Raw genomic sequence first — 27,669 nt, 5'->3', positions numbered from 1 at the left:
TTTTTACTGTAACAAAACTCGAATTCTAAACTCAAATCGGCGAAATAAACAAGGCCTAAGTTAAAATACAAGGTGCCGGGATGATAAAAACTCGAAAGCATGCGTACCCTGTCTGCAAAAAGGTTCTTCTTTTTGCTGTTGTCAAATAGAGCGAGTTGGAATTCTTCCTGGTCATACAAGATTTTGCTTAATATATACAATTTCAGGAATCAAACAAAGGACCAAAAATCCTATATTATAAATTTTCCAAGCAAAATAATACAATGCATAATATATACCTTGTGGATATTGCCATCATCTATTATGGAACTGCTTAGTTTCTTGAACAGATGATACAAGGCTTCCACTTCATTTACAGTAACTGTCAAAAATTAAAAATAAGTCCCAGATTTCCACATAAATTTTTTCCACAAATATCATGGTCAATCTATAAATACCACAGATCATCATAACTAAGATTTGCACAACTACAAATTTTCAGAAGCATACCAAATTCACTGACATATAATTAGTAGCTTTAACCATTATATTCACTTTATTAACGATTTAAAGTAAGATGTCGATGGGGCGGGACAAATGGTGCGAGAAAAGAATAAGACTAGAATTAAGATGGAAAACTTCTACTTACAGGCAGTTTCTGAGGCAAGAATGGTAGGGTTCTCGTACCCGTATTTTTGTTTCCGAACTACGGCTCCGTTGAAGCAAAAGCAGCTAAAAAAAGGACGCATGATTCGGATTGGAGAAACAAGATTCAGATATTATACCTGTTTAACTACCAATGAAGAGAAAAAAAAAAAAACACATCAATTTTAAAGCTGCTGAGCAGATTAGATAAATAAATATTGGATGTAAATGAAGAACTAAACCGTCTACTTTCATGTTGTACAATCGTTTTCGAGTCCAATTTTATTGTCCTCATTTTCTCATCTTATATATTGATTATCACTCCACTACTTATTCAACGTGTCATCTAAATTTAACAACTTAAATACGTGTATACAAACCACATACTGAAAATACTTAAGAATTAAACGGGATGTCAAACTTTAATTAGAGGAATAACTAATGAGACAACAGATTTTGACTCTATGTTATCCGTAATGAATGCAAGTTCTTCACTGATACTTTTCTTGGTCAATAATTTTTGTCTGCTAATCAGAGTACAGAAACATGATAACAAAAATCTTAATGGTAGAACCAAGGAAAAATATAGGAGGAAAAAAAAAAGGAAAGAAAAAGAAAAGGCACTTAATTTAAACTGTTCTATTCCCTGAATATACCAAGATACTAACAAGTGACAACACTTAGCTTGCATATATCCAGCGATATATAGTCATTAAGTGCCAAAAAAAAAAAAAAATTAGGGGAAAAAAAGTCAACCCACAACAATTTAAAGACTTTTATGGTTTTCTTTAATATTTTCACTATTGTACATTCATGACTTAGTACACAAGAACTCTCCTTCCCAACAAGATTTGAAACAGATGAACCCATTATCCAGCTTGTTGAATCCCATCAGAAGGAAAAACCAAAAACAAAAAAACAAAAAAGAAAAAGAAAATCCCAACGAAGAAAAGAAACAGAAACTAAAATATATTGAAGTTTGAGTAACAAACCATATGAAACTGACCTGAGTGGTGGTGCTCCTCAATAGGTTAATGAAGAAAAAGCTTAATTATATTAGTTCGTTTGCAAAACTTGATCAGTTGCAGAACTAATCTTCCATCACACTCTTCTTCTGCTGTTTTTCTTCTCTCTATGTGTCATTAAATATACTTTTGAGTCTATTATATCACTTTCCACCAGCTTCGTTTTTTCAATTGCCTCGATTTGTTCTCTTTTCAACTTCTGTTTGTTTCATAGACGTCACATGTTGGGTTTAAATTAATGGATCTTTTTGTACTTTCATATTTTTTTTTGGATGATTCTCACTACCCTTCAACTTTAAGACCATTTCTATTTTATGCCCTAAAATTTAAAAACTCTCACTTTTTCCTGTGAATTTTATATTAATCTCACTTAAGCCATTTCATTAGAATTTTTGTTAAGAATAGACAGATTAAGATGGGAGGTTAAGAGAGTTCGTGTGATCCTTTTTTTAAAATTTATTTTCAATATTAATTCTAAAATAAGACTAATTCTCTCTCTCTCTGTTTTCCTTCTATTATTTTTTAACGAAAATTCTAATGAAAACGGGTCAGTGGGTCTAATTTAAGATTTATAGAGTAAAAGAGAGTTTTTAAAATTCAGTAAGTAAAATGAAAATAACTCTAAAGTATAAGACCACATGTGAGAATAATCTTTTTTTAAGAAAAAAATTGTTTTTGAGGGAAGAGCATGCGTTGTACCCACCTTCTTTTAGGAGGAAATAGTGGTCCTTCAACATGCTTTTTGGATAGGAAAAAAAATAATAAGAAAAAAGTAATTAACTTATTAAGGAAAGTGTCGTACAGCTGAGTTGATGAATAAAAAATATTAATATGATTGCTTAATTATGAGAAAGAGCTGTTGAACCTTCTGATCTCCGAGGTCTCTTGTCTCCTGCAATTAATTACCTCGTTTACTTGTCTCCCAACAAACGAGGAATAATGTATTTTTGCATTTTTGAGAGAAAAATCAATTAAAAGAAAAGAATAACCCTTTTGTAATAAAATATTCTCAATTCATTTATGTTTTGTTATTTTGAGTGTTAGATCCGAATAAAATCACATAAAAACTAAACAACGTGTATAATTGGTAAAAATTGAAAATTTTGACATTTCAAAATATTATCCTATCACAATCACAAAATTCAAAAAAATAAAATAAAAATAAAAATGAGATTCTTTTAATGCTTTTTAATAAGTGGCACATTGTAATATGTAACATTTTTTCTATTGCATATTAGGAATAAAATTATTTTGGTACTCTGTGTTATAGCGAACATATTCTTAATACAATTTGTTTTTTTTTATAATATTAGAACGGTATCTCAATGTCTTTAAAAACACTTCTTAAAATCCTAAAATTGATTTTTGGAACGTCGAATGTCCAAACTACCATTCTTATTAATTAAATAAAAATCAATGTTTTTTTTAAATTGAAAATATTTTAAAACATTAAAATATTTAAAAGAAAACAACAAAATAAAAAAGTTCTTGACTTTTTTTAGATGTATTAGTTAATTAAATAGAATAATACAAAAGTCATTTTATGTCTCAAGAATCTGCTTTAAGGTATCAAGAAGATATTTTTAAAAACGTCGAGATTTTGATATAATATTATAAAAAATACAGAGTACTAAGAGTACATTTCACAATAACACGGGGTATTAAAATGATTTTATTCATATATATTATAATTACAAGAAGTTGATTTTTAGTACGTGACACATTGTAATTTGTAACAATTTTCTATTGCTTATAATATTTTATTACAATCCGTGGCCAATGAAAACTAAGTCATTTAAATAAAATAGTTGACCTTTTTAAATAAGGAACAAATTTGTGGCTAAGGTCTCGTTCACTTCGCTGATTCGAGTTTAGAATTTAAGTTTTTCTACAGTAAAAAGCTCTCACAAACAATCACATCTAACTTTTTTTCTACAGTAAAAAGCTCTCACATAAAATCACATCTCAACTCGAATTCTAAACTCGAATCAACGAAGTGAACGGGGCCTAAGTCAGATTTAACCCGTCACAACACTAGTCACCGACGGATGATTTTGAATTATTTTCTCCTTTGTAATATATTTATGCCTACATTAGTTTATTATGCACGAAGGAACCTATACAAATGTGGTTCAAAAACAAAAACGTAGCTTTCTACATTATTTGAAATAATGTCCCTTCTTTCTGCTAGATTTAGTGTACTACGTCTTGGAGAGGCGTGCTAGATTTGATGTGATTTTACGTCATTACTCATAAGAGAAAAGAGATAAATACTCTTATTAAATGTTTAGTTGAAAGATTCAAACTATGATTTGAATTATAGTTCATGGTTCGTTACAGTGTTTTCTTTTACAAAAAATATACATAAATTAAAAATGGTTCTAATCACATGATTCTAATCTATGAACCAAACGTCTACTTAAAAAGTGTATGAATTAGAATTTTTATTCTTTATTTTTAATTAATAACTTTTTTTAGTTAAATAACTATACTAATAAAAAATATTAATAAAAAATAAGAGTAAAGATTTAAACTCATACACATTTAAAAATAAATTCTGTAATTTTCTCTTTTTTTTTTCAATAAGAGGCGCGGATGCACTAGATTTGGTAGACTTCAATGCACAAGATCCGGCCCGCGGTTGCACTGCAAGCATGCTAGATGGCAATCTCACTACTCAAGGCACCGTCGTTCAAAAGTTAATGTTCGAATGTGCCACTCGCTTAACTCACACTTAAAAATAGCGACGAATTACTAAGGGCCTGTTTGTTATCGTTTTCATTCTCATTTTTTACGTTTTTCGAAGCAAAAAATTGAAAACAGTAATAAAAAACGCGTTTGGCGAAGTTTGTTTTAGAAAACAAAAACAAAACTGTTTTTGTCGTTTTGTGGAATTCTGAAAATGAAAAAAACCCGTTTTCATTTTCTAGTTTTCATTTTCGTTTTCCTTCTTTCTTCAGCCTCCCGTCCTCCCGTTCTTTCTTCTTTTGATTTTTTCTTCCCTTCTTCAGCTGAGCTCTTCTTCCCTTCCCTTCTTCAGCCGAGCTCTTCTTCCCGGCCGAGCCCCGGCGTTCTTCTCGCCCGTTTCGCCTGACTTGCGCCATTTGCTTCTCACCCGAGCTCTTTCGTTCACCTGAGCTCCTCCGGTCTCTTGTTGCTCGATCTACCCCATTCTCATCTCGCCGTTTTCTCACTGAGGTACGCCCCTAGCCAAAAATATTTGATGGTTTTCCGTTCAATTTGGTTGAGCATTTCTTCTGATTTGTTTTTTTTTTTTTTTTTCCATTTTGTCCCCGTTCTCGTCTCGCCGTTTGATTTGCTATATTCAACCAAATCGGTTGCTAGTTTTTCGTTTGATTTGGTGTTGTTTTGTTTCTAATTTTGCTATGCTTGATCTGATTTGGTCATTTTTTTTTCTATTTTTCCCCCTGGAGGCCCCTGTTAGGGCTGATACAGCCCTTAGGGGCCTCCCATTGGGGCTGTATCAGCCCTTGGGAGGCCCCCCCGTTGGGGATGGCCTGGGACGCCCCCAATTGAGGCTGATAATCAGCCCCAATGGGGACTGATAATCAGCCCCCATCAGCACTGATGAGGGCTGATTATCAGCCCCCCCAATGGGGGCTGCTTATCAGCCCCCATCAACCCCAATAGAGGCTGATTATCAGCCCTGATGGGGGGTTGATAATTAGCCCCCATGAGCCCCAATAGGGGCTGATAATCAGCCTTGATGGGGGCTAAAAATCAGCCCCTACCAGCCCTAATGGGGGCTGATTATCAGCCCCTATCAGCCCCAATGGGGGCTGACTATCAGCCATGATATGGGCTGATTATCAGCCCTGATATGGGCTGATTATCAGCCTCCATCAGGCCCCATAAGCCCCAATGGGGGCTGATAATTAGCCCTGATGAGGGTTGATAATCAACCCTAATGGGGGCTGATAATCAGCCCCCACCATCAGCCCCAATGGGGGCTGATTATCAGCCCCCATCAGCCCCAACGGGGGCTGATAATCAGCCCTGATGGGGGCTGATAATCAGCCACCATCAGCCCCAATGGGGGCTGACCATCAGCCCCAATAAGGGCTGATAATCATCCCTCACCATCAGCCCCAATGGGGGCAAATTATCAGCCCCAATGGGGGTTGATTATCAGCCCTGGGGGCAGCCCCAATGGGGCCTGATAATCAGCCCCCATCAGCCCTAATGGGGGCTGATAATCAGCCCTGATGGGGGTTGATAATCATAATCAGACAAGTTATAAACAATTATAGACAATAACTTATCAAGTTATGGTTCATAATCAGACAAGTTATAGACAAAAATAGTAATTTAATCTATTTATTAACTTACGTAAACTATTGACTTATTAATTTTAATTCGCCTATTTCCCTCTTTCTCCCAACTTATTACTTCAAGTCCAGAAAAACGTTTGAACTTACAAACGTTCCATTACATCAAGACGGCGAAACGCAAGTGAAACCCTCGTACGAAATTGCCCTCATGTCTCTGCTCTTCTTCAAGTTCATCCTCCGAGCGTCCCTTCCTCATGCACACATAGGAGAAATGTGCTCGCCCTTATTCCCAGGTCCCTCTCCTCCACGTTTTCTCTCTCTATTTTCTTTTTCCATTTAATCATTTTCACAATCAATCAATGAATTGATCTCTAAATTTCTACTTTTTCTTGTCTAGATTTTGAATTATAGTTCTTTAAGCAAAATTATGGAAGTGGATTTAGTAACAAGTCTCGTGGCAGAGCAAGATTGTGTTGAAGTTGATGATTACAACAGTAATCCCGTAAGTTTCAGCTCTTGTATTTTCTTTTCTTGCTCAAAAAGATTAATTTTTTTTTCATTGGGTTTTTTCACAATTGAAGAGAAAAAAAATGGTCTTATGTTGTATTTATCTAAATTTTCAGCTACTGGAGGAAAAAAAAAAGAAAGAAAAATAATTATTTTTTGGGATTTTGATACTGTACAGGAAGCTATAAATTTCGAGGGAGAAAGATGTGGAATTTGCATGGATATCGTCATCGACAGAGGTGTTCTTGATTGTTGCCAACACTGGTACGTGTAATTCTGGATAATTATTTTTCTGGGCTAGTTTTCTCATTACTATGGTGAAGTTTATTTGATGTTGAGTGTGTTTTGGGTGCGAACTTATCTGGGTTTATAGGAAAAATTAAAACTTTTGCATTGTTGTTGATTTAACATTCTGATGGGCTCTAGTTTATTTTAAGAAAGTCCTAAATTTCCAACATTGTGTTTGTCAATGTACTTGGAGAAATGTTTTTGAGGTGGAGTGATGTTTTTTGTTTATGCCTGAAATAATGTTTGAGGTTTGTGAAAGTTGAGAAAAGGATTGTGATTTCCATGTCTTCCTTATGTTTTCGATGAATGTTATGATTTCACAATCTGGGCTTTTTCGTATGACTTCTTCAGGTTCTGTTTTGTGTGCATCGACAATTGGGCTACTATTACAAACCTTTGCCCGCTTTGCCAGAATGAGTTTCAATTGATCACTTGTGTTCCGGTGAGCATGAAATGACCTCTTCTTTTTCTTGATTGTTCTAGTATTATTTGTCATTGATTTGCACATCTAAGTATATAAAGTATTTGTTTATTTGCACCTTCTATTCTGGAGGTTGCTCTTTCCTTATGTGGAAATTTTTATATTTGAAGTTCCATTATTTGGGATTTACTTATATTCAGGGTTAAAGATCACAATTTTTTTAAATGTGAAGGTATATGATACTATTGGGACCAGCAAGGTTGACGATGACTCGTATTCCAGGTACTTTGACTCCTTATTTCTTGATTGGGAGACTGATTCACTGCCTTATCTCTTCACCTGATGCTAGGACTGCATTTCCATGATTTGACAATCTCCCACTGTCGCTACTTTATAATATTGCTGGTCTTGGGTTTCAGCAGAGGCTAAATTTTCCCTCCTGATTTTTACAGAGATGATGATTGGTGCATTGAAGGGAAGAATAACACTCTCTCTTTTCCATCATACTATATTGATGAAAATGTAAGCCTTTTGGAAAATCCTTGATCTCTTATAAAATTTTCAGTAATAATTGGAAAAGTTATCTTTGTTTTAGTCTTTAGTTTTTGAATTTTTAAACATCCCTTATTTAATATTAGATCACTGCTCCCTCGTATGAGTGTTGCTTGGCATGATTATAAATGAGAATTTAGACATTAGAGTTTGGAAGTCATATTTTACTTTTGCGTATTATGAGGAAATAATAATCACTCTGGAAAGCATGGACAAGCTTCGTTTTCTGCTTCTAGTCTGTATTTTTTTTTGGTCTTCAACTTATAGATTTTAGAGTTTATTTCATCTAACGTCAAATTCTTGTGTCTTTGCCTATTTTTAGGCAGTTATCTGCTTGGATGGAGATGGCTGCAAAATTCGAAATGGGTCAGCAAGCACTGAGGGAGATTCCAATCTCGATACATCGATTGCATGTGATTCATGTGATCTATGGTAAGTACCTATGCATACTTTTAAATTGTTGTTGTTGTTGTTATTGTGTTTTTCTTTTTCTTTTTTTTTTTCTCATTTGGAAAAAATACTCACTTTTTTCCCCCTCTTGTAGATTTATATTGTTAATCTACTTTATATTTCCGTTTTTTTAACATTCTATGGGTTTTACCATTGAGACAGGTATCACGCTTTCTGTGTGGGATTTGATCCTGAAGGCACATCCGAGAGTACTTGGTTATGCCCGAGGTAAGTTAGAGAGTGACTTTTAGTTCTGTGAATTGCTAATATCAGTTAACATTCTAATTCATCAAGAAAAAAATATTCATCTCGTAACAACTGTAGTAGAACAGGCTATTTTAATATTTGTCTAATTACTTGGATACCTTTATCGGCTTGCCCGAGATAACTAAACAATTCAATTAGGTGAGAGTTATTCCTCTGTTTCACAAATATTACTTAGTAGTTATTTTGTATAGTCCAAGTACAGTTCAGTTTAGCTTAAGTGCCCCCTAATTGCACCTCAATATATAGTCATGGACTGATTGATGAGAGTTTCTCTGTTTGTAGGATTCTAATTCTCCCCTTTTTTTTGACGAAATTTCATTAATGATAAAAAAATGTTTACAAAATTAACAGAGGGAGAGGTTTCCTCTGAAAATCAAAGATTAGTTCTCCTCTCTTGATATTTTATATTTATTGTTTGCATTTTCTTATAGGTGTGTAGTTGATGAGATGCCACAGAAACCAGATGGGAGTTTAGAACAGCCTTCTAACAACCCATCCGGTTCCGGAAATGCAAACAGAGAGAGTTTATCCGAGGACACTTTCTCTAGAAAGGTTTCTGTTTCTGTTGCGGACAGTGGTGAAACTGCTATTGTGGTCTCCATGGTTGGAGGAAATAAAATAAAAGAAGAACCACAGGACAATATTATGCCAATTGTTGAAGTTGACCAGGACCTGAAAACTCAAACTTTTATGTTGAATTCTGAAGACACTAGTCAGAAGCAAACAACACCATCTGAGGAAAAATCTATAACTCGACCAAGCTTGAAGGCACAGGAGCTTGAACTGTCCTTATCATGTGAGACACCCGTTAGTTTTCCTTCAAGTTGTTTGGTGAGCAAGCATAGTAACTTTGGCGGCATTAAATGTTCTTCTGGAGAGGTAGTCAATGAATCACACACCAGTTACAATCTCTCTGGCAGTAATCCCGTTATGGGTCTTCACCTTGGTCTCTCTGTCAGCACATTTTTGTCTGGTACATAATATTTTTCTGCATCTTTTGTTTTCTCTTAAGGCATAACATTTCCATAATTAAGTTGCAGAATACTTTTTATCTATGCTTATGGAATTGAGTTAGTGTTTGTGGTTATTAATGTGCTTCTAGTTGACGAAATAAACAATAGTTTTACTGAAGATCAAATGAATGAAGGTGTGACGCAGCTCAAGCCTTCAGAAGAACAAACATCTAGAGGTAGGAAATATTTTTCTTTGTGGGGGGCCAGAAATTGGGATGTGATTGAAGTTATTTATATAGCACACATCTCTTGACGCTGTGTTAGTGCTGAAATGTTTTCCAGCCGAGAAATCTGTAGCAAATGTTGATGAGGATGCACCCACAACTACTGGTGTAAAGAGAAAGCATTCAGATTTCAGGTATTCTATCGTTAAAAATATATGTTAATTCTTAGAACATTTAGAGATTTAGCAATTAGTATTCATAATAATGCATCGCCAGGTTCATTATTACTATATCATATCACAATTTCCCTACTCCAATTGCTTGATCACTTCTCTTTGTTTGTGGTTTATGCTTTCTCTGTTGAGATTAATTGTCCATGGAGCAGTCAACAAGCTTTTGATATTGTCTAAAGGACCCTATTAAAGTTGTCTAAAGCTGTTAGTTTACCAATCCATCCCAGAAGTTTAAGCTGTTAGGAGGTAGGCCAACAATAGTTTTATACTTTAACACTTCTCCTCACGTGTGGGCTGGACAATAGGCAATTGTGTAGGTAAATTAATTGAAAAGCCCAACACATGAATATTTAAGCCTGAGATATATTAAAGACCCAACACATGATGACAAATCGGGATAAAGAGTGCAATTACGGGGGTTTGAACTCAGGACCTCCCGCTCTGATACCATGTTAGTTTACCAATCCATCCCAGAAGCTTAAGCTGTTAGGAGGTGGGCTAATAATAGTTTTATACTTTAACAAAAGCCCTGCTGATATGACGGCCAAATTGACAGTTCTGATATACATTGATGCAACTGAATAGTTGAACAAAACATGTTATTAACTAATGAAGTTTTACTATCCTAGCCATTCTTTGCTCGAGAGACATGCTCACATGCAACAAAACACATGTGTTTTACCTCCTTGTATGTGTCTTAATTAGGTGTTCGTTCATTTAAATTTGCTTTGTACGTATATGCACTTTTGAATTGAAGTTTCTCATGGCTTTGTACTTCTCACTGCAAATAGGGGAAAACTTATGACTTTAATTTTGTGTTTTTTGTGTACATGGTAGTGATCAAATTCATGCAAATGCTAATGGGCATGAAAAAACTAAGATTGAGACGGAAGCTTCTTCAAAGAAAATGAGAGCTGAGGGGAGGATTCAACCGATTTTGCCCAAGGACGAAGTCAATATATCTGCTTCAGATGATTCTGAGAAAGTCTCCCTGGTAGCAGTTCCTAGAGACGATCAGATGAAATGTCTTTCCAAACAGGAGAATGCCGCTTCTGATATAATGAGTATTGTTCAAGGGACGAACTGCAGACCTTCCAAGGGACTTAGTTCTCGTAATGCCAATGATAAATCATCAAAAGAACTGGAAACTGCGGCTGGTTTGAGGGTGAAAAAGATCATGAAGAGAGCTGCTGAGGACAAGGAGTCATCCATGGTAGTTCAGAAACTAAGAAAAGAAATAAGAGAGGCCGTTCGCAACAAATCTGTTAAAGACTATGGTGAAAACCTTTTTGATCCAAAGCTTCTTGCTGCCTTTAGGGCTGCTGTTGCTGGACCCAAAACAGAATCTGCCAAGACGTTATCACAGTTGGCAGTGAAGGCAAAGAAGTCATTGTTGCAGAAGGGCAAGGTACGTGAGAATTTGACAAAGAAAATTTATGCACATTCCAATGGAAGAAGAAAACGCGCATGGGATCGGGACTGTGAGATTGAGTTCTGGAAGCATCGCTGCCTACAGACTTCAAAACCTGAAAAAATTCAGACTTTGAAGTCAGTTCTTGACCTTCTAAGGAATGGTTCCGAGAGCACAGAATCGGTACAAGGGTCTAAAAGACAGGCTGCAGATCCAATTCTTTCTCGGTTATATTTAGCAGATACATCTGTATTCCCACGAAAAGACGACATCAAGCCTCTCGCAGCTCTTAAACATTCTGGTGATTCAGAGGTGAGCAATAAACAAACCACATTGGCAGAAAAACGTTTGAAGTTATCTCTTGATAATTCAAGCTCCGCAGAAATTGACAAGGGCTTGCCTAAGGTTGGGAAAAAGAGTAATGCTACAAGCCTTAAGGATGCTGCTTCTAGTAAAGTACACCTAAACAGACACGCAGATGGGTCACCACTTCCTTCATTAGGCAATTCCAAGTCTAATACCCATAAAGGAGCTGCTGTTAAATCTAAGGACATAAAAACTGATAAAAGAAAATGGGCCTTGGAGGTTCTTGCTCGAAAAACTAGTGGTGGAGGCGAGAGTGTATCAAACAGGAAACAAGAAGACATGGCTGTCCTTAAAGGAAACTATCCTTTGCTAGTATGTAGTAAGTTAATTTCAAAGCTGTTTCTTTATGCCAACAGGTTCTGCAAGTGATATCATTTTACTTTGTGGTGTGTCTGAGCAGGCTCAACTACCAATAGAAATGAGACCAGTTTTGGCACCTAGTCGTCGCTATAAAATCCCCATGTCAGTTAGGCAGGTATGCATTATCTTTGAGCATGTTGAAGTGGATGGCCTGTTTGTTTTCGATATATAGATTGAAAGCATGTTAAGTCCTTATTCTGGAGAATCGAAACCTCTCACTTAATCGACACCATTGCTTCCACTGATGAAATAGATGTGATCATCACCACCTTATTCATCATAATTGCTACCACCCCACCACACCATAACTTCAGCTAATTGGGAGCATAATCATGTCTCCATTGTTCCCACCAGCGCAGTTCTTGTGTTTTGGGTCAGATATTGTGAAATTTAGAACGAAGGAAAGATGATTTTCACAATTCATTCATGCTTCATGTTACATAGACTATGGCTGTAAAACTGGACACATATTCTTTAGATATCAACATCTGAATTTAATGTCGAAAATATCCATTCTAGTGATAAATATTCACCAACCTAAAGAAACAGAATTCCATCTTGTTAGAAACCTGATCTTTTCTCAGCCAAACAACCCAAGTACTCACACACACAAGCAGCCAAACACCAGATTGAATGCAAACAGAGGGTATTTTTATTGAGATTAATTTCAACACCAGCTCAAACAAACCAAAACCAGCTAGACAAAAAATGAAGAAAACAAAATGGATAGACTGGAGTATTTGAGAACCCCAGAGAACTCCCTTATTAACGCTAAGGACTAAACTAGCAGTCAACAATTCAATTCAATACTCAGCATAATGAGAAACATCTAGCCTAGCCAAACACTAATAACGCTCCCTGCACCCCTGGCGACTCAACACACACACACTAGCCATTTTCTTAGAAATTACATCAAGACCCCAGCCCCCTTTCTTTCAATCCATTTAGCCCCTCTTAGCCTACACCTTCCTAAGGGCTGATATCTAACACATCTACCCAGAGAAGAAACAGAAAAACCAAAAGGAATTTTGAAGTCTTATTTAGTATACTTCCTAACTAAATAAAGTGGCAGTCTAACTTGACTTTTATTTGGATCCCAAACCAACGTTAAGGTCTGCAAACCCCTTTATAACGTTATAACTTCTTATTAGATAATTTGAAATGGAGATTAATTTATTTGTTGATCATGTTATCAACATCTTGTATAGGCACAGCTTTACCGCCTAACAGAGCACCTTTTAAGGAAGGCAAATCTTCCGGTCATTCGAAGATCTGCAGAAACGGAGTTAGCAGTGGCTGATGCAGTTAATATAGAAAGGGACGTTGCTGATAGGTCAACCAGCAAGCCAGTATATCTCAATCTTTGTTCCCAAGAGATATCACACCGATCAGAAAACAAGTCCAGTAGAGGCCCAGAAATCAATGGCTTGTCCACCAAAGTCTCAGAGATGGATAGCTCATTGCTGTCTACAAATCCTCCTGATACATCAAAACAAGCTGAAAATGAACATTCAACTGATCCTATAATTCAAGAAGCACTGAAAAATGCTGGTCTTCTCTCCGATTCTCCTCCAAATAGTCCAGATCAAAGGATGGAAGTTCAGCGTGAAGAAGGTGAACCCTCCATAAATGTCGGAGATGATGGGTCTGAGGATATATTTGAAATGGACAATGTTGCAGATCTGGATATTTATGGCGAATTCGAGTATAACTTGGATGATGAGGACTATATTGGTGTTAGTGCCCCAAAAGTCTCTAAGGTACAGCCCGAAGAGGGTGCTTCTAAAATGAAATTAGTCTTCTCCACTTTCCACTCTGAAAGATCAAGTAATATTTCTGATGTTGAAAAGAAAGAGAATTCGGGGAATGCTGAATTGCCAAACCATTCATCTTCCATGCTTGACAAGGACACTGATGTGGGGTTTGGTAACTCGACAGTGGAGGGTGGAACCGACAATTCTTTGCTTCCTACAGAAGCATTATTTGGTAAAGAAGGTGAAGAGCTTTCAGCTGCAGAATGTGAAGAACTATATGGCCCTGACAAAGAACCAGTGATCGCGAAATTACCAGGAGGAGAATTAGCAAAGCTCAATGGATTAGGTGATGCAGAAGCCGTTGCTGAAAGTGGACTCTTTGAAACTTGTGTGCCAAACCAAGCAATAGGGAATGAGAGCTGCCCGGAGAAATCTACAAGCATAGGTCATAACTCCTCTGCTGGAGAAAGTTCTCCAAACCGTTCCGAAATGAGCAAAACTGCTCGTCAGAAGGAGAAGAAATCTAATGCAGACTCAATCAAACAGCCGGACAATTCTATATCTAAGAAGGTCAAATCTCAACCACTTTTCATCTGTTGTTCCAGTATATTATTATGCTTGTTTTTGACAGCGTGTTTTGGTTATGTTCCTTATCTTGCCCACAAATGTTATCTTTTTCGAACAGGTTGAAGCCTACATAAAAGAGCACATAAGGCCGTTGTGCAAAAGTGGGGTAATCACAGCTGAACAATATAGGCGGGCTGTGGCAAAAACAACTGAGAAGGTTATGAAATACCATTGCAAAGCCAAGAATGCGAATTTCCTTATCAAGGAAGGCGAAAAGGTGAAGAAACTCGCAGAGCAGTATGTTGAGGCTGCCAAGCATAAGGGAAAAAGTAGTTCTCCTTGAGGACACGCCAATGGCATTGTCAATTCTCAAATTCTCTCCTTTAGAGCTTGTGCTCTCTACTAATTGTTGTATTCTGTAGATAGTTACATGTTAAACCCAAGGTATGGTTAAAACACAGTCATTGTATAAGTTGATAATTGGAAATAGGCTTTTGTTTTCATGAGTCTCTGTTTGAGCATCCGATCCATTTTATATTATCAATAAAAGGGACTGAAGGGGTCAAATCTTCATATCAGTAGGTTGATTTCCTGAATAGCCACTCATTTACACTCCTCATATTTGTACGGAAAAAGAGAGGCCTTTGTAAAAATAATCTAATAGAAAAGCTTTATTCATAAAATGACAATTCAAAATTTTTTATTTGTAAAATGACTTTCTGAGAAGAAAGAAAAAGGGAAAAAAAAGGAACCCAAAATCCTCCCTGAAGCTAGCTCCGTTTTTCCTCCCTCACGAAGTGCTCAGTCATGGCAACTTTTTTTGATTTCTTCACATTCATTCTCCCCAGCTATCAAAGCTCTAGATCCGCAAGATTGAAGAAATTTGCTTTGAAGAAAAAGAAATTATTGGAAGAACTTTTTGGAGAACAAAATTTGGAAACTCCAGCATAAGAGAAGAGGAGATCTTGAAGGTTCTGAAGGGGGAGAGAGAGGGGGATGAGGATTTTGGGTCCTTCTTGGTCATTCGTGAGGGCTCGAAGAAGACCAAGACCAGCAAAAATTGGTGTTTGGGCAATTAAAATTAAAAAGTCATTTTTTTAATTTTACTTTTTTACTTGGTTATTTTAGCCAAATTGTAATACCTTTAGAATGCATGGGTTTAATAGTTTTATTCTTTACACTTGATTAATACCGTTTAGTTAAAAGAACTATATTAGTTAAAATAATATTAATTAAAAGTCAAAAGTAAAAATTTTAGAATAATGTATTTAAAAAGTGAGTTCGTCAATTTTTTTTATTTTTTTAAAGCGAAGGACATAGAATGTTTATCCTCATCTCCCTTTACAGCTCAGAGAGTGAGAAATAAAATAAAGATAAATAATACACTGAAATTCTCAAAGATTATCCAATATCCTGGAATCCTTATTAATGCAACTAGATGCTAGATGGCAGCAAGGGGAACCAAACATGAGTGACTAAGCCTGTGTAAAATTGAGAGTTTTAGATGAATTTTGTGCTACGATTTTATAAATGCATTTTTAAACCGTCGGATTATATCAGATATATCATCATATAAAAAACGAATGATATGATATAAAAAAACGTGTGATAATTTACCAAAATTTGATAAAATTGTGATGATTTATAATTGTGTTTTACTGATAACATATTGTCTCTTGCCTTCTTATAGAAGTCTTCGAGTTTTAAATATATGAAATCTGGCAAAAAGGATTTTTATATGTATAGGATTTAAAACAGTTTTATCATACTATAGAATTCTACATTTTTTTTTAAAGAAGAGTTTTTTTAAAAACTGTTGTTTGAAATGCCAAGTTTCCAACTGTCTGATTTGCAATTGGAAATTGGAGTAAATTTTAAGGTGAACATTCATAGTTTAAATAATTAAAAAAGAAACTTTCTCTTATAATCTTTGTAAAAATAGATTATTATTAATTTTTTATTTTTTAATCATTAAATTTATATTAAAATTTATTTATTTTATATAATTTTTAATTTGATGTGATTTTTATCGAATTTATCGTTCATTTCACGAATTTGAGTTTTCAATTCGAGTTAAGATGTGATATTTTTTAGAGCTTTTTACTGTAATAAAAAAAGTTAGATGTGATATTTTTTGAGAATTTTTTACTGTAAAAATCTAAAACTAAAAACTCAAATAGGTGAAATGAACGAGCCATTAATAATTAAAAACTGTGACATTTCACGAATTTGAGTTTTCAATTCGAGTTGAGATGTAATATTTTTTTAGAGTTTTTCATTATAATAGAAAAAATTAGATGTGATATTTTTTAAAAAAATTTTACTGTAAAAATTTAAAATTAAAAATTCAAATAGGTGAAATGAACGAGCTCTTAATAATTAAAAACTATGACTCATAAGAAGACCACCGCAAAAACGAGGAAAAACAAAAACAAAAACAAAAAAAAAAAAAAAAAAGAGAAGAGAAAAGAAGCAAAATAAACCGATAATATCCGCTGGAACTAAAACCCGCTAAAAGCAACGTTAAGCTTCAGACTTCACTGAAGAATCCGAGAGTGAGAGAACATTGTCTCAACTATGATAAACCCCCAAATTTCCTATAAACCCTAAAATGAGAACGATAAGGATTTGCCACAACTCTGGCAATTCAAGCTTCAAGAAAATCTCAAGTTGAACGACCTCGAATTTCTGCAAAAAATTCTGCCTTTTAAGCTTCAACGATGACCGCCATTGACATTCGCTTATCTCCAAGGATTTACCTTCCGAAAATCCAGACTCGCCGCCATGGATTTCACTCTATACCTAGACTTCACTCTAACGGTTTCAATTTCACTCGGATTGGTCGGCCGCCGCCGCTTTTTCTCCGCCGGTCACCGGCCGTCTCGTGCCAATCGAAATCCGAGGCAACGTCACAGGCCGGTGAGGCTATCAAACCAAGTGATGAAGATTTTGTGACTAGAGTTTTGAAGGAGAATCCAAGCCAAATTGAACCGAGATACTTAATTGGTGATAAGTTTTATACGTTGAAGGAAAAGGAGAATTTGAGCAAGGATTCCGATAATGGCGGTTTTGATTACTTGGTGAAAAGATTGAATTCGAGGTTGAATGAGAAGAAGGTTAGGGATGATAGTCAAAAGAAGAATGAGGGTGATGTGTTTTTGAAGGACATTTTGAGAGAGTATAGGGGCAAGCTCTACGTGCCCGAGCAAGTTTTCGGGACGGAATTATCAGAGGAAGCGGAATTCGAGAGGGATTTACAGGCATTGCCCAAGATGAGCTTTGTGGATTTTCAGAAAGCTATGAAGAGTGACAAGGTTAAGATGTTGACTTGGAAGGAGGTTACCAGTGTTATGTCAAATGGTGATGGTTATAGGGATTTCATCGTCGAATTGAAGGAAATTCCGGGGGACAAGAGCTTGCAGAGAAGAAGATGGTAACAAATTGACTAACCATTTGAGTTCCTTTGGAAATTTGGGGGTGTTAATGTCAAGTTGATGTTATCATATGCATTTACCTTTTCAGGGCTATGAGGCTGGATGAGAATCAAGCTCTGGATCTTCTCGAGGAGTATAACGGTCCGCGCTATCAAATAGAGAAGCAAACTACGGTGATCAATCTCATAACTCAGTTGAGCTTGCTTCGTTAAATATTAACTTGTGAACAAAGATTAGTTTATTAAATTTCATTAAAAAAAAAGTGAATAAAAGAGTAGTTTGGTCATTAAATTTAAGTTGGAATTAGTTTAAAGGGAAATAATAGAGTTTAAGAAGCCTTTGCCTTTGAAGTTGAGGTGAAACTAGGACTAGACACAAAGGAATTCAAGAGATTTTAATTTGATTCCATCTTCGTAAGGCAGAACAACAATACACTGATGGAATACACTCTGGGACAAAAAAAAAATGTTAAGTGGTATGTTAAGTGGGACATGTTTATTTTCCCTCACTGCTTTGCTCTTTGCTGCAGTCTTGGATTGGCAAATTACCAGAGTACCCAAGTCCGGTGGCATCTTCACTATCTAGCAGAATCATGGTGGAGCTTGGAATGGTGACAGCTCTGATGGCTGCTGCTGGTGTTGTTATTGGAGGGTACATGGCTTCGGCTGTATTTGCTGTTACCAGTTTTGTATATGTGACAACGGTATATGTTGTATGGCCTGTGGTCAGACCATTTGTCAAACTTCTCTTTGGGATCATCTTTGGTATTTTTGAAAGAGTCTCAGATTATGTTGTTGAATTTTTTGGCGATGGAGGCATCATCTCTTCATTTTCTCGGTTTTACACCTTTGGTGGTGTATCCGCCAGTATTGAGGTGTTAAAACCAATTACACTTGTTCTTTTGACTATGGTCCTTCTTGTACGTTTCACACTCTCAAGAAGACCTAAGAACTTTAGGAAGTGGGTAAGTATTGCCTCGTTTGCTATTTACTGTCTTATTTTCCATGCATTATCGAGTTTCGTGATGTCATGCATCTGACAATAAATGCTTACAATTTTAGGATCTGTGGCAAGGGATTGATTTTTCGCGATCTAAAGCAGAAGCTCGTGTTGATGTAAGTTTCTTCGTCAACTCAGTTTCCAACAACTTCCTAATCTTGTTCAAGTACTTGAAAAGTTTCTTAAAGCTCTATATTGAAATTCTTTCAGGGCTCGACTGGAGTTAAGTTTTCCGATGTGGCAGGGATTGATGAAGCAGTGGAGGAACTCCAGGAGGTATGTACTGTTTTCCAGTCTCTCACATAGAATTGCTTGTGACAATGGTTGCAGCATTGTCTGCGAGCGTATAGTAGTTGCATATTTCTTCGCCTGCCTTGTATATGTATTTTTATCTTTTGTTTTGACAAGGAACTATAGAACTTTTATTTACATATTTCTGTTTCTTAGTCTCACTGTAACTGTGCCCAACGTTGTCTCATTTCAACTATCGTCCATTTTCCTTGACAATGATGTTAGTGACACGATTATATTCTGTTTATTAGTTGGTGAGGTACTTGAAGAACCCAGAACTATTTGATAAAATGGGAATAAAACCTCCACATGGGGTACTTTTGGAGGGCCCTCCTGGTTGTGGCAAGGTTTGTTACTTTGTTCAGTTCTATAAATTATTGGATCAGATTACGTCTTGGGATTCTTAAGATTACCTCCATGTTTCCAGACCCTGGTTGCTAAGGCCATAGCTGGTGAGGCGGGCGTTCCATTTTACCAAATGGCTGGGTCGGAATTTGTTGAAGTTTTAGTTGGTGTTGGTTCTGCTCGTATTAGGGATCTATTCAAGCGAGCCAAGGTGATTATGCCTTTTTTTCTGGTCATTTAAAGTTCACATTAACTTTTTTGAAAGTAATCTTGTGTTTATACTCTGTATTATTTTGTATGAAAAAATCTGGTGGCCTGTATTTCTTCTTGCTTGTTAATTGTGACTGGAGTACTCTTCATGCTACAATGCATGTTAAACGAAACCATTTAAGGAAGAATGTTGTTATTTCTCCGTGCAGGTAAACAAACCATCAGTTATATTCATTGATGAGATCGATGCATTGGCAACTAGGTACAAGAAACTTCTACCAAAGATTTTTTAAGAAATCACGCTCACACTTACTGTGTAGATTTAGTGAATGAAAAAGTTAAAAATAATGCAAACTGTTGGCTATTGAGAAACACTAATATTTTATATCACATTCATATATTAAAAGATTGTGGGTTTGTTTCTATGTGGCCAGGCGTCAAGGAATTTTCAAGGAATCTACGGACCACCTATACAATGCAGCAACTCAAGAAAGGGAAACTACACTGAACCAGCTCTTGATTGAACTTGACGGATTTGATACAGGAAAAGGTGTTATATTTTTAGCTGCTACCAATCGTAGGGATTTGTTGGACCCTGCTCTTCTTCGACCAGGTCGATTTGATCGTAAGGTTTGTTTTTATTATGGAAGGGGCACACTTTTAGCAAGTCTCTCTCTTTTGAAAAGATCATGGAAAAGGGGGAAAAAAAAATTATGGAAAAAAGACAGAATACTAAGCTACTTCTATTGATTTGAGGGGATGATCTGTTGTCTTGTAGATAAGAATTCGCCCTCCTGCTGCAAAAGGGAGATTAGAGATTTTGAAAATCCACGCTAGCAAAGTAAAAATGTCAGGATCTGTTGATTTATCAAGCTATGCACAGAACTTGCCTGGTATTGCTTGTCTTCTGTTTTATTGACGTTCTTATTTTGAGGGTTGCATTTACTCATTCTAAAGTTTCCAGGATGGACGGGAGCAAAATTGGCTCAGCTGGTCCAAGAGGCAGCACTTGTTGCTGTAAGGAAGGGGCATCAATCAATTCTTCAGTCAGACATGGATGATGCGGTTGACAGACTTACTGTAGGACCCAAACGTGTTGGGATAGAGTTGAGTCATCAGGGACAATGTCGGCGAGCTACTACTGAAGTGGGAGTTGCTATGACTTCTCATCTGCTCAGGCGCTATGAGAATGCTAAAGTTGAATTCTGTGACCGCATCTCAATTGTCCCCCGTGGTCAGGTCCTTATTCTTCTCCTTAACATCACAATGTTAACTTGTCTACCAGTCTTTTAATTGTCCCCGTGATCGTTGTAGTTCTTAATTTTTATGATAGACTATTTTACTGGATACTTGACATCTATCTGCTTGGGTAATTTCACATTGCAGTTGTTTAATTCGTGGCTGTTTTGACTGAATATTTCAGTTATTGTTCACGGTGTAACTTTTGCAAGTTATCTCTGCAGACATTATCACAACTTGTATTTCACAGGCTTGATGATGAATCATACATGTTTGAGCGTCGGCCGCAATTGCTGCACCGCCTTCAGGTTTGTTATTTTTGGGCTGATAGTGCTTCATTTTCACACCGCATCATATTATTTTACCGAGTTCATCTCTACAGATCTTACTTGGAGGGAGGGCTGCCGAAGAGGTCATTTATGGACGAGACACATCAAGGGCATCAGTTGACTACCTCGCAGATGCATCTTGGCTTGCCCGTAAAATCTTAACCATGTCAGCCACCATTCCTATGTAATCTTTTCACTCTTGCGTCTTTTGATTTCTCATTATCGGATTCTTCCTGTTCTTACAGTTGGAATTTGGAGAATCCAATGCGCATACATGGGGAGCCCCCACCTTGGAGGAAGAAGGTTAAGTTTGTCGGTCCGAGACTGGACTTTGAAGGATCACTCTACGATGACTATGGCCTAATAGAACCACCACTCAACTTCAATCTTGATGACGAAATTGCTCAAAGGACTGAAGAGCTGATACGTGACATGTATGAAAGGACGCTCTCTCTGCTTCAGAGGCACCATGCAGCTCTGCTCAAAACTATAAAGGTAATTGTGCCACTGGTTACACTTATCAAGTTCTTTTCAAATTGTTATTTAGATTCTACAGAAGGAAAAAAAAAGTGTCAAAACTTTTTATGCCTTATTTTTTGGGGGGAGTGTATTATGTCCTCTTTTATGGTTTGCAATGCAGGTTCTTCTTGATCAGAAGGAAATCAGTGGTGAAGAAATTGACTTCATCTTGGACAAGTACCCTTCACAAACATCCATCAGTCTTCTTCTCGAGGAAGATGATCCAGGGAGCCTTCTGTTCGTCAGACAAGACGATTGTCACGAAATTGAATACGCCCTCATAAATCAATCAAAAGATGAAACCCGGTGAAGGACGCAGCTGATTGACGCTTCTTCCTGAACTGTTTATGCCTCTGCTTTAGTTGGAAGGCTTAGCTGAACATATAATTTCAATGTCAAATTTTGGTCTTTTTTAGCTGAGAAAATATTTATTCATTCATAGTTCTAGTTACCGGGAATGAGGTACAAGTTAGTATGTTTTCAGCAATTGAAAACCAACCTAAATATCACGTCGATGTTAGCTCTTTTTTTTTTTTTTTTTTTTTTTTTTTTTTTCGTTTTTTTTTTCTTTTTTTTTTTTTTTTTTTTTTTTTTTTTTTTTCCAGTTGATGTTAGCTTTTAGTTATAAAATTAAAATTAAGTTAATTTTTTGCAACTCCATTTCGTTTATGTAGCTGTTGCTTCATTAAAACTGACTATTAAACTCTTTTATGCTCGTAATTGATTGTTTAACTACATGTTAATTGTTAACTAACTCTGAAGCACGTAAAAAAATTAATTGGCTTATCAAATTATCTATCCGAGCCGAGCCCAGCCATAAAAAAAAAAGAAAAAAGATTCAAGAAAATATAGAAACAAATCCGCTATCTTTTTGTGCATCACGTGTAACTTGGGCAATTCGCATGCAATGATGACGAGCTACAAATTTATTGATTAAATCGATAGCCTTAACCAATATAAATTTAAGGAAAAGGAAAACAACATGGCTTAAAATAAATCATAATTCATAAGTAAACAAAAAGGAAAATAACATAACATAGATAAATCAGATATAAAGTAATAAAATGAAGCATGAATTAAATAACTCCAAACTTTATACTTATGTCTAACATAATCTAAGACATGAATTGCATGAAGAATGAATTAAAAAGCATTTTTACAGGGAAGGGCTAACTTAAAACAACTTATTAAGCTGGAGATATGTTTTGAAAGACGAGTTTTCAATAGTTACATTTTTATCAGTGATAATTTTTAAATATAGAAATTTAATAACGTTATGTGATAAAAATTTAATCTCATTAATTGTCATAAACTTTTTTTATTAATTATGTAATTTATTATAACTGTCGGATTAATATTTTATAATTAAAATAATAATATTTATTAATAAATAAATATTAAAATAATCATTAAAACCATATAAATGTTCTGAAAGTCATAAGTGAAACTAAACATGATCTATAATTTAAGGACAAAATGGGATTAATGCACAACAAAACAAGCACTTTACAAAACGATAAAAAAAAATAACTAAAAACTGACTTTTATCTTTTTCCTAACAAATTTTTGTCTGCAAGCAAATCAGCAAAGTGGATTTCACTTCTTAGCCAATCAAAAAGCGAATAAATAATTGTTTTGAGTTTAAAAAACTTGGTCGCCTTATTAAGCGTCATTTAAGCACCGCAAAGCAGTTTCCGCAAGAGTTGGAGTTGAAGTTAGCCACAAAACCAAAAAGGACATGTTATTTGGAGTTCCACTTTCTCAGGAAAAACAAATCTCTCTCTCTCTCTCTCTCTCTCTCTCTCTCTGTCTCTCTCTAAGCTTCTCTCTGATGAAACAGCAAAACTCAGCAAAACGGGAAATCCCTTCAAGCTCATTCAAGTTCAAAGCCTTGTGTTTGTACGGATGAGAGATGAGGAAGCCTCGAAATGGACCACCCTCCTTACCTGTAAGATGCCACAACGGCAACACCAACAACATTAAAAAATGCAATAACTACAGGAAAAGCTTGTACGAGCTCTCTCTTTCCTTGATTCTCTCGCTTTGGTGTCTTGTTTTCTTGTTCTATTCTAAACTTGGCCTTGGCCAAGGGAATGGAGGTAACTTCTTCTTTTTTTATTTTTTATTTTTTATTTTTTAATTTATTTTTATCCATTTCAGTTTCATTTCTTTCCTTTAATTTTTTTTTGTTTGTACCCATCCTTTAGTCTTGGATTTTATTGCTTAATTTTTAAAAATTTTGTGCTGTGTTGTGTTGTGTTTTTTTTTTTTTTTTTTTTTGGGTACGACACCCATCTTAAGGTTTTGTTTTAGAAGCCATTTGCACAAGAAATCTGTTTCATCTTTCAGATAAGCAAGGGAAGAATAAGGAACAATAAAGTTTACGCCTTTGCTATTCCTGTCTGCTTAGACCCCAAAGCAATGAATGGTTCATGTAAAATAGGCCAATGGTTTGAGACTGTTAGTTAGTTTAGTTAGTTAATTAGAGATCATGTAAGAAGACTTATTGTATACTCAAGTAATTCATGGAATAATTGGTTAAATCGAAGTGCTAACATTGTATTTAAACACCACAAGATAATCAGAAAAAGAAGAGTTGTTGTTTAACATTGTATGGTCCAAATACCAGTTAAATCACTAATGCACATAAGAAGCTAGTAGCGTTGCTAGATAAGAAATAACTCTTCCTTGTATGCTTGAGTCCTCCTTTTCCTTGTAGAGGTCTCCATTCAACATATGCGAAGTTGCTCAAACCCGCCAATAGTTGACCCGTCTCCGCTTTTGTTAGCATAAGAGAGTGGCTATTTAGCTTACTAATAGTTTTTGTAAATGCTTTTTTTCTGTACTAGTTATGTTCATCTTTAGAGCTATTATGCAAAGACATGAGTTCTTCTATTGGTGCATTCACATGTCTCCCTCAAGAACAGGAAAAATTTATGCCATTTGTATGGTATAGTTTATTTATGGAGACTCGAAGACCATGATAGGTTTTTTGTGTTTTGCAGACTCAATATTTAGTATAATCTACAAATTCTCAAACTACCCTTTATTCTATATTTCCTTCCGAAGTGTTATATTGACCCCGGCCTTTGCTCTTCAGGGCTTTTATTTTCTGATAACAGAAGCACAATTTGTAGCGGCGGTCAGCACTGCGATAACATAAATTCTCATGTAGCAAATGGAAGCAACAAACAATCAAATTGGATGCTTTTAGAGTTTAACACCTCTAAAAGCTGTAACAAGTCCCGCATCCAGCAGAATTATTCGACTTCCAAGTACTCGGACCCTGAAACTAACAGATTAGAAGTGGTTTGGAGTGTGTTAGGATACAATGGTTTAGCTTGTGAAGTACAGCAAAGACAAGAACAGAAGGCAATTGGAGGAGAACAACTTCCCAATGGAAGTTTTCTTCATCCCACTTATCTCAACCTTGATGATTTTCGAAACATAACAAGGCAAGAAAAGGGTCAGGAGACACCTGCTCAGCTTGTTAACATAACCCACCGGCTTGAAACTGATGGAGCTGAATACAATTACGCCTTGGCGTCTAAGGGTGCGAAGGTGGTAGCTCATAATAAGGAAGCGAAAGGACCAAGCAACATACTTGAAAAGGATCATGACAAGTACCTAAGAAATCCTTGTTCTGTGAGGGAAAAGTTTGTTGTGATTGAGCTTGCCGAGCAGACTCTGGTTGATGTTGTCAAAATCGCGAACTTTGAACACTACTCTTCCAACTTCAAGGAGTTTGAATTGTCCAGCAGTTTAAGATATCCGACCGAAGTGTGGTCCCCACTGGGACACTTTGTTGCTTCAAATGTCAAGCACACTCAAACTTTCAAGCTTCCTGAGCCCAAGTGGGTAAGATACTTGAAACTAAATCTTACGAGTCATTATGGATCGGAGTTTTACTGCACTCTGAGTGTTGTAGAGGTGTATGGGGTTGATGCAATCGAGCGAATGCTTGAAGATTTGGTGGCCTCTGCCGAACCGGCTACAAATAAATCACCGGAGTCTAATTCAAGTGCATTGCCTGCTTCAAAACCAGATGCTGCTTCAAGTGACCAAAGAAGCGCAGAAGGTCAAAGTGGGAACCAAAATTCCAGTGTAGGGACAGAAAAGATTGATGATGCACAAAAACCATCTTCAGATGCTACCAAAAGTCCAACAGTCTCAGGCAAGATTATCAGCAAGATTCCTGATCCTGTTATGGAAGTTAGACAGCAGACGAATAGTAGAATTCCCGGCGACACGGTTTTGAAGATTTTGATGCAGAAGGTGAGGTCACTTGAGGTGAACTTGTCTGTTCTAGAGGACTATATCAAAGAAATGAATAGGAGACAAAGAGATCTTTTGCCAGGTCTTGATAATGAACTAGCAAAGATATCATTGCTTTTGGAGAAAAGCAAAAAAGAGATTAAAGATCTCTTGGAGTGGAAGGAGATTTCGGTACTATACATTTTTGTATTCATTTCCACTGTTTCTATCTTTATTCTTTTTCTTTTTCCAATGGTAAGGCATCAAAGTGTTGAGCATTTTTCTTTTCTTTTCCAGGAAAAAGGGATTACTGACCTCGAGTCATGGAAAGCTCTTGTCTCAACTCAGCTGGATTCACTGGTATCAGAAAATAACATATTGAGGTTAGAAAGAAACATGTCAACTTTCATCGTTTTGATAATCTAAGAATGAGTAAATTGCAGTATTGCACCCTAAACTATTTTATTTTTATTTTTATGCATAATGTACACTAAACTTCTAATTTTAGCAAAATGCATCATGAGCTTTAAAATTAGTGGCAATTAAGGTCTAATAAATGATGGTGTTATCAAATTGACAGTTGAACATGATATTTGCAAGTGACATGGTTTGAAAAATGACGATTATTACTTTTCTCGTGTGAATCTTGTGTCTTAAACCATCAATTTGATAACATCCATTAGCTATTGGACCTCAATTGAAAAATGATGATTATTACTTTTCTTGTGCGAATCTTGCAAAAAACGGATAGTGTAGGGTGCAATATTGCAATTTACACTAAGAATTACCCAACTCATTTCAATCATCTTTCAATCTAAAGCGACATTTGACTACTGATATGGTGACACTTTTCCTCCTTATTGCCTTTGTTTACACAGACTAGAGATGGAAAAGATAGAAGATTTTAAGGCAAGCTTGGAAAGCAAGGAGCTCGCTGTGCTAGCGATTAGTATTCTCTTTGTTTGTTTCTCAATTCTCAAAATAGTTTCAGTACAAATTTTGACATTTTTTAGACCCTCTTCCTCTCAGTCTGGTAATAAAATGTGCAAGACAAGTAGAGGTTGGGTTTTAATCCTTGTTAGCAGCAGTATGACAGTGTTCATTACATTGATATATAGCTAGTGCTAGTTCCATCATTTTGTAGCAAATAGTTTAATGAATATCTTTGTTTTTTTATCTGCCCTTTTGTCTCTTTTTTTTTTTTTTTTTTTTAATTTTATCTTTGAAAAAAGAGGAATGGTATTAATTGCAGACCAATATATGAATCTTAAGCTTTGCTGAACGAATAGTCGTTATCACTGACAATGTTGGCTGAACAACTTTCTTAATACCAAATGGAAACTTTACGGTTTGCGTAGACATTGATCGTAACTGTACAATTTAAATAAAAGCAAAGTACAATGATATTGTGGAAGGAATCTCGAACGGTATTCCAACCTCATATTTGTATATGTCCTCTGATTGAGATTGTGCTGTTTCTGTTAAAGTATAAAATTATTATTGATCAACTTCTTAATAGTTTAAATTTTTAAGATAGATTGGTAAACTAACATGGTATCAGAGCGGGAGGTCCTGAGTTTAAACTCTCGTAATTCCACTCTTTATCCCCATTTAAATTGTCATCACGTGTTGAGTCTTTAATATATCTCGAGCTTAAATATTCACGTGTTGGGCTTTCTAATTAATTTACTCACACGATTGCCCATTGTAATAACCTTCTAATAGCTTAAGTTTTTGGGATGGATTGGTAAACTA

At 35.9% G+C, this 27,669-nt stretch overlaps 4 protein-coding genes across 5 annotated transcripts; 3 read left to right on the top strand and 1 right to left on the bottom strand.

Moving 5' to 3' along the window:
• Positions 1-107: 107 nt before the first annotated feature.
• Positions 108-728, bottom strand: LOC112094148 (calcineurin B-like protein 4; the record flags this gene model as incomplete). The annotated part of the gene is made up of 3 exons (XM_024174343.1): positions 629-728; positions 279-361; positions 108-167 (listed from the first exon to the last, which is right to left on the bottom strand). Coding segments are annotated over exons 1-3 (243 nt in total), but the record flags the coding sequence as incomplete, so codon positions are not given.
• A 5,428-nt stretch (positions 729-6,156) lies between these two features.
• LOC21386690 (uncharacterized protein At4g10930) lies at positions 6,157-14,908 on the top strand. The gene is made up of 15 exons (XM_010111484.2): positions 6,157-6,234; positions 6,339-6,443; positions 6,627-6,712; positions 7,088-7,178; positions 7,390-7,439; positions 7,610-7,679; positions 8,032-8,141; positions 8,322-8,387; positions 8,858-9,399; positions 9,529-9,615; positions 9,722-9,797; positions 10,674-11,925; positions 12,014-12,088; positions 13,182-14,297; positions 14,413-14,908. The coding sequence occupies exons 2-15, from the start codon at positions 6,369-6,371 to the stop codon at positions 14,635-14,637; spliced, it is 3,921 nt and encodes a 1,306-aa protein (XP_010109786.1). The 5' UTR covers positions 6,157-6,234; positions 6,339-6,368; the 3' UTR covers positions 14,638-14,908.
• A 1,854-nt stretch (positions 14,909-16,762) lies between these two features.
• LOC21386689 (probable inactive ATP-dependent zinc metalloprotease FTSHI 1, chloroplastic) lies at positions 16,763-22,177 on the top strand. 2 transcript variants are annotated; one of them, XM_010111483.2, is made up of 15 exons: positions 16,763-17,727; positions 17,817-17,901; positions 18,258-18,692; positions 18,790-18,843; positions 18,938-19,003; positions 19,270-19,365; positions 19,446-19,574; positions 19,783-19,835; positions 20,008-20,203; positions 20,352-20,466; positions 20,538-20,812; positions 21,037-21,120; positions 21,195-21,307; positions 21,387-21,636; positions 21,782-22,177. In XM_010111483.2, exons 1-15 carry the CDS (start codon positions 17,015-17,017, stop codon positions 21,968-21,970), a joined length of 2,853 nt encoding a protein of 950 aa, XP_010109785.1. In that variant the 5' UTR covers positions 16,763-17,014; the 3' UTR covers positions 21,971-22,177. The 2 variants fall into 2 exon arrangements, with proteins under 2 accessions (XP_010109785.1, XP_024030112.1); XM_024174344.1 differs by lacking the exon at positions 21,782-22,177 and having other exon boundaries at positions 21,195-21,291; positions 21,387-21,591.
• A 1,258-nt stretch (positions 22,178-23,435) lies between these two features.
• Positions 23,436-27,036, top strand: LOC21386688 (SUN domain-containing protein 5). Its single transcript, XM_010111482.2, has 4 exons — positions 23,436-23,759; positions 24,761-26,106; positions 26,212-26,297; positions 26,793-27,036. Exons 1-4 carry the CDS (start codon positions 23,573-23,575, stop codon positions 27,034-27,036), a joined length of 1,863 nt encoding a protein of 620 aa, XP_010109784.1. The 5' UTR covers positions 23,436-23,572.
• Positions 27,037-27,669: the final 633 nt, after the last annotated feature.

This window comes from Morus notabilis, unplaced genomic scaffold, assembly GCF_000414095.1.
Source record: "Morus notabilis unplaced genomic scaffold, ASM41409v2 Scaffold1408, whole genome shotgun sequence".
Classification (NCBI taxonomy): Eukaryota; Viridiplantae; Streptophyta; class Magnoliopsida; order Rosales; family Moraceae; genus Morus; species Morus notabilis.
This window is presented reverse-complemented; position numbering and strand designations above follow the sequence as displayed.

What these genes read in the sequence shown, in the direction of transcription:
- LOC21386690 (XM_010111484.2), top strand. Translation starts at nt 6,369, where the DNA reads ATGGAAGTGGATTTAGTAACAAGTCTCGTGGCAGAGCAAGATTGTGTT. An exon ending in AGAAGAACAAACATCTAGAG is followed by an intron (nt 9,616 to 9,721) that starts GTAGGAAATATT and finishes AATGTTTTCCAG; the next exon opens with CCGAGAAATCTGTAGCAAAT. An exon ending in TCCCCATGTCAGTTAGGCAG is followed by an intron (nt 12,089 to 13,181) that starts GTATGCATTATC and finishes CATCTTGTATAG; the next exon opens with GCACAGCTTTACCGCCTAAC.
- LOC21386689 (XM_010111483.2), top strand. Translation starts at nt 17,015, where the DNA reads ATGACCGCCATTGACATTCGCTTATCTCCAAGGATTTACCTTCCGAAA. An exon ending in ATCGATGCATTGGCAACTAG is followed by an intron (nt 19,836 to 20,007) that starts GTACAAGAAACT and finishes CTATGTGGCCAG; the next exon opens with GCGTCAAGGAATTTTCAAGG. An exon ending in CAGGTCGATTTGATCGTAAG is followed by an intron (nt 20,204 to 20,351) that starts GTTTGTTTTTAT and finishes GTTGTCTTGTAG; the next exon opens with ATAAGAATTCGCCCTCCTGC.
- LOC21386688 (XM_010111482.2), top strand. Translation starts at nt 23,573, where the DNA reads ATGAGGAAGCCTCGAAATGGACCACCCTCCTTACCTGTAAGATGCCAC. An exon ending in TGGAGTGGAAGGAGATTTCG is followed by an intron (nt 26,107 to 26,211) that starts GTACTATACATT and finishes TTTCTTTTCCAG; the next exon opens with GAAAAAGGGATTACTGACCT. An exon ending in TCAGAAAATAACATATTGAG is followed by an intron (nt 26,298 to 26,792) that starts GTTAGAAAGAAA and finishes TTGTTTACACAG; the next exon opens with ACTAGAGATGGAAAAGATAG.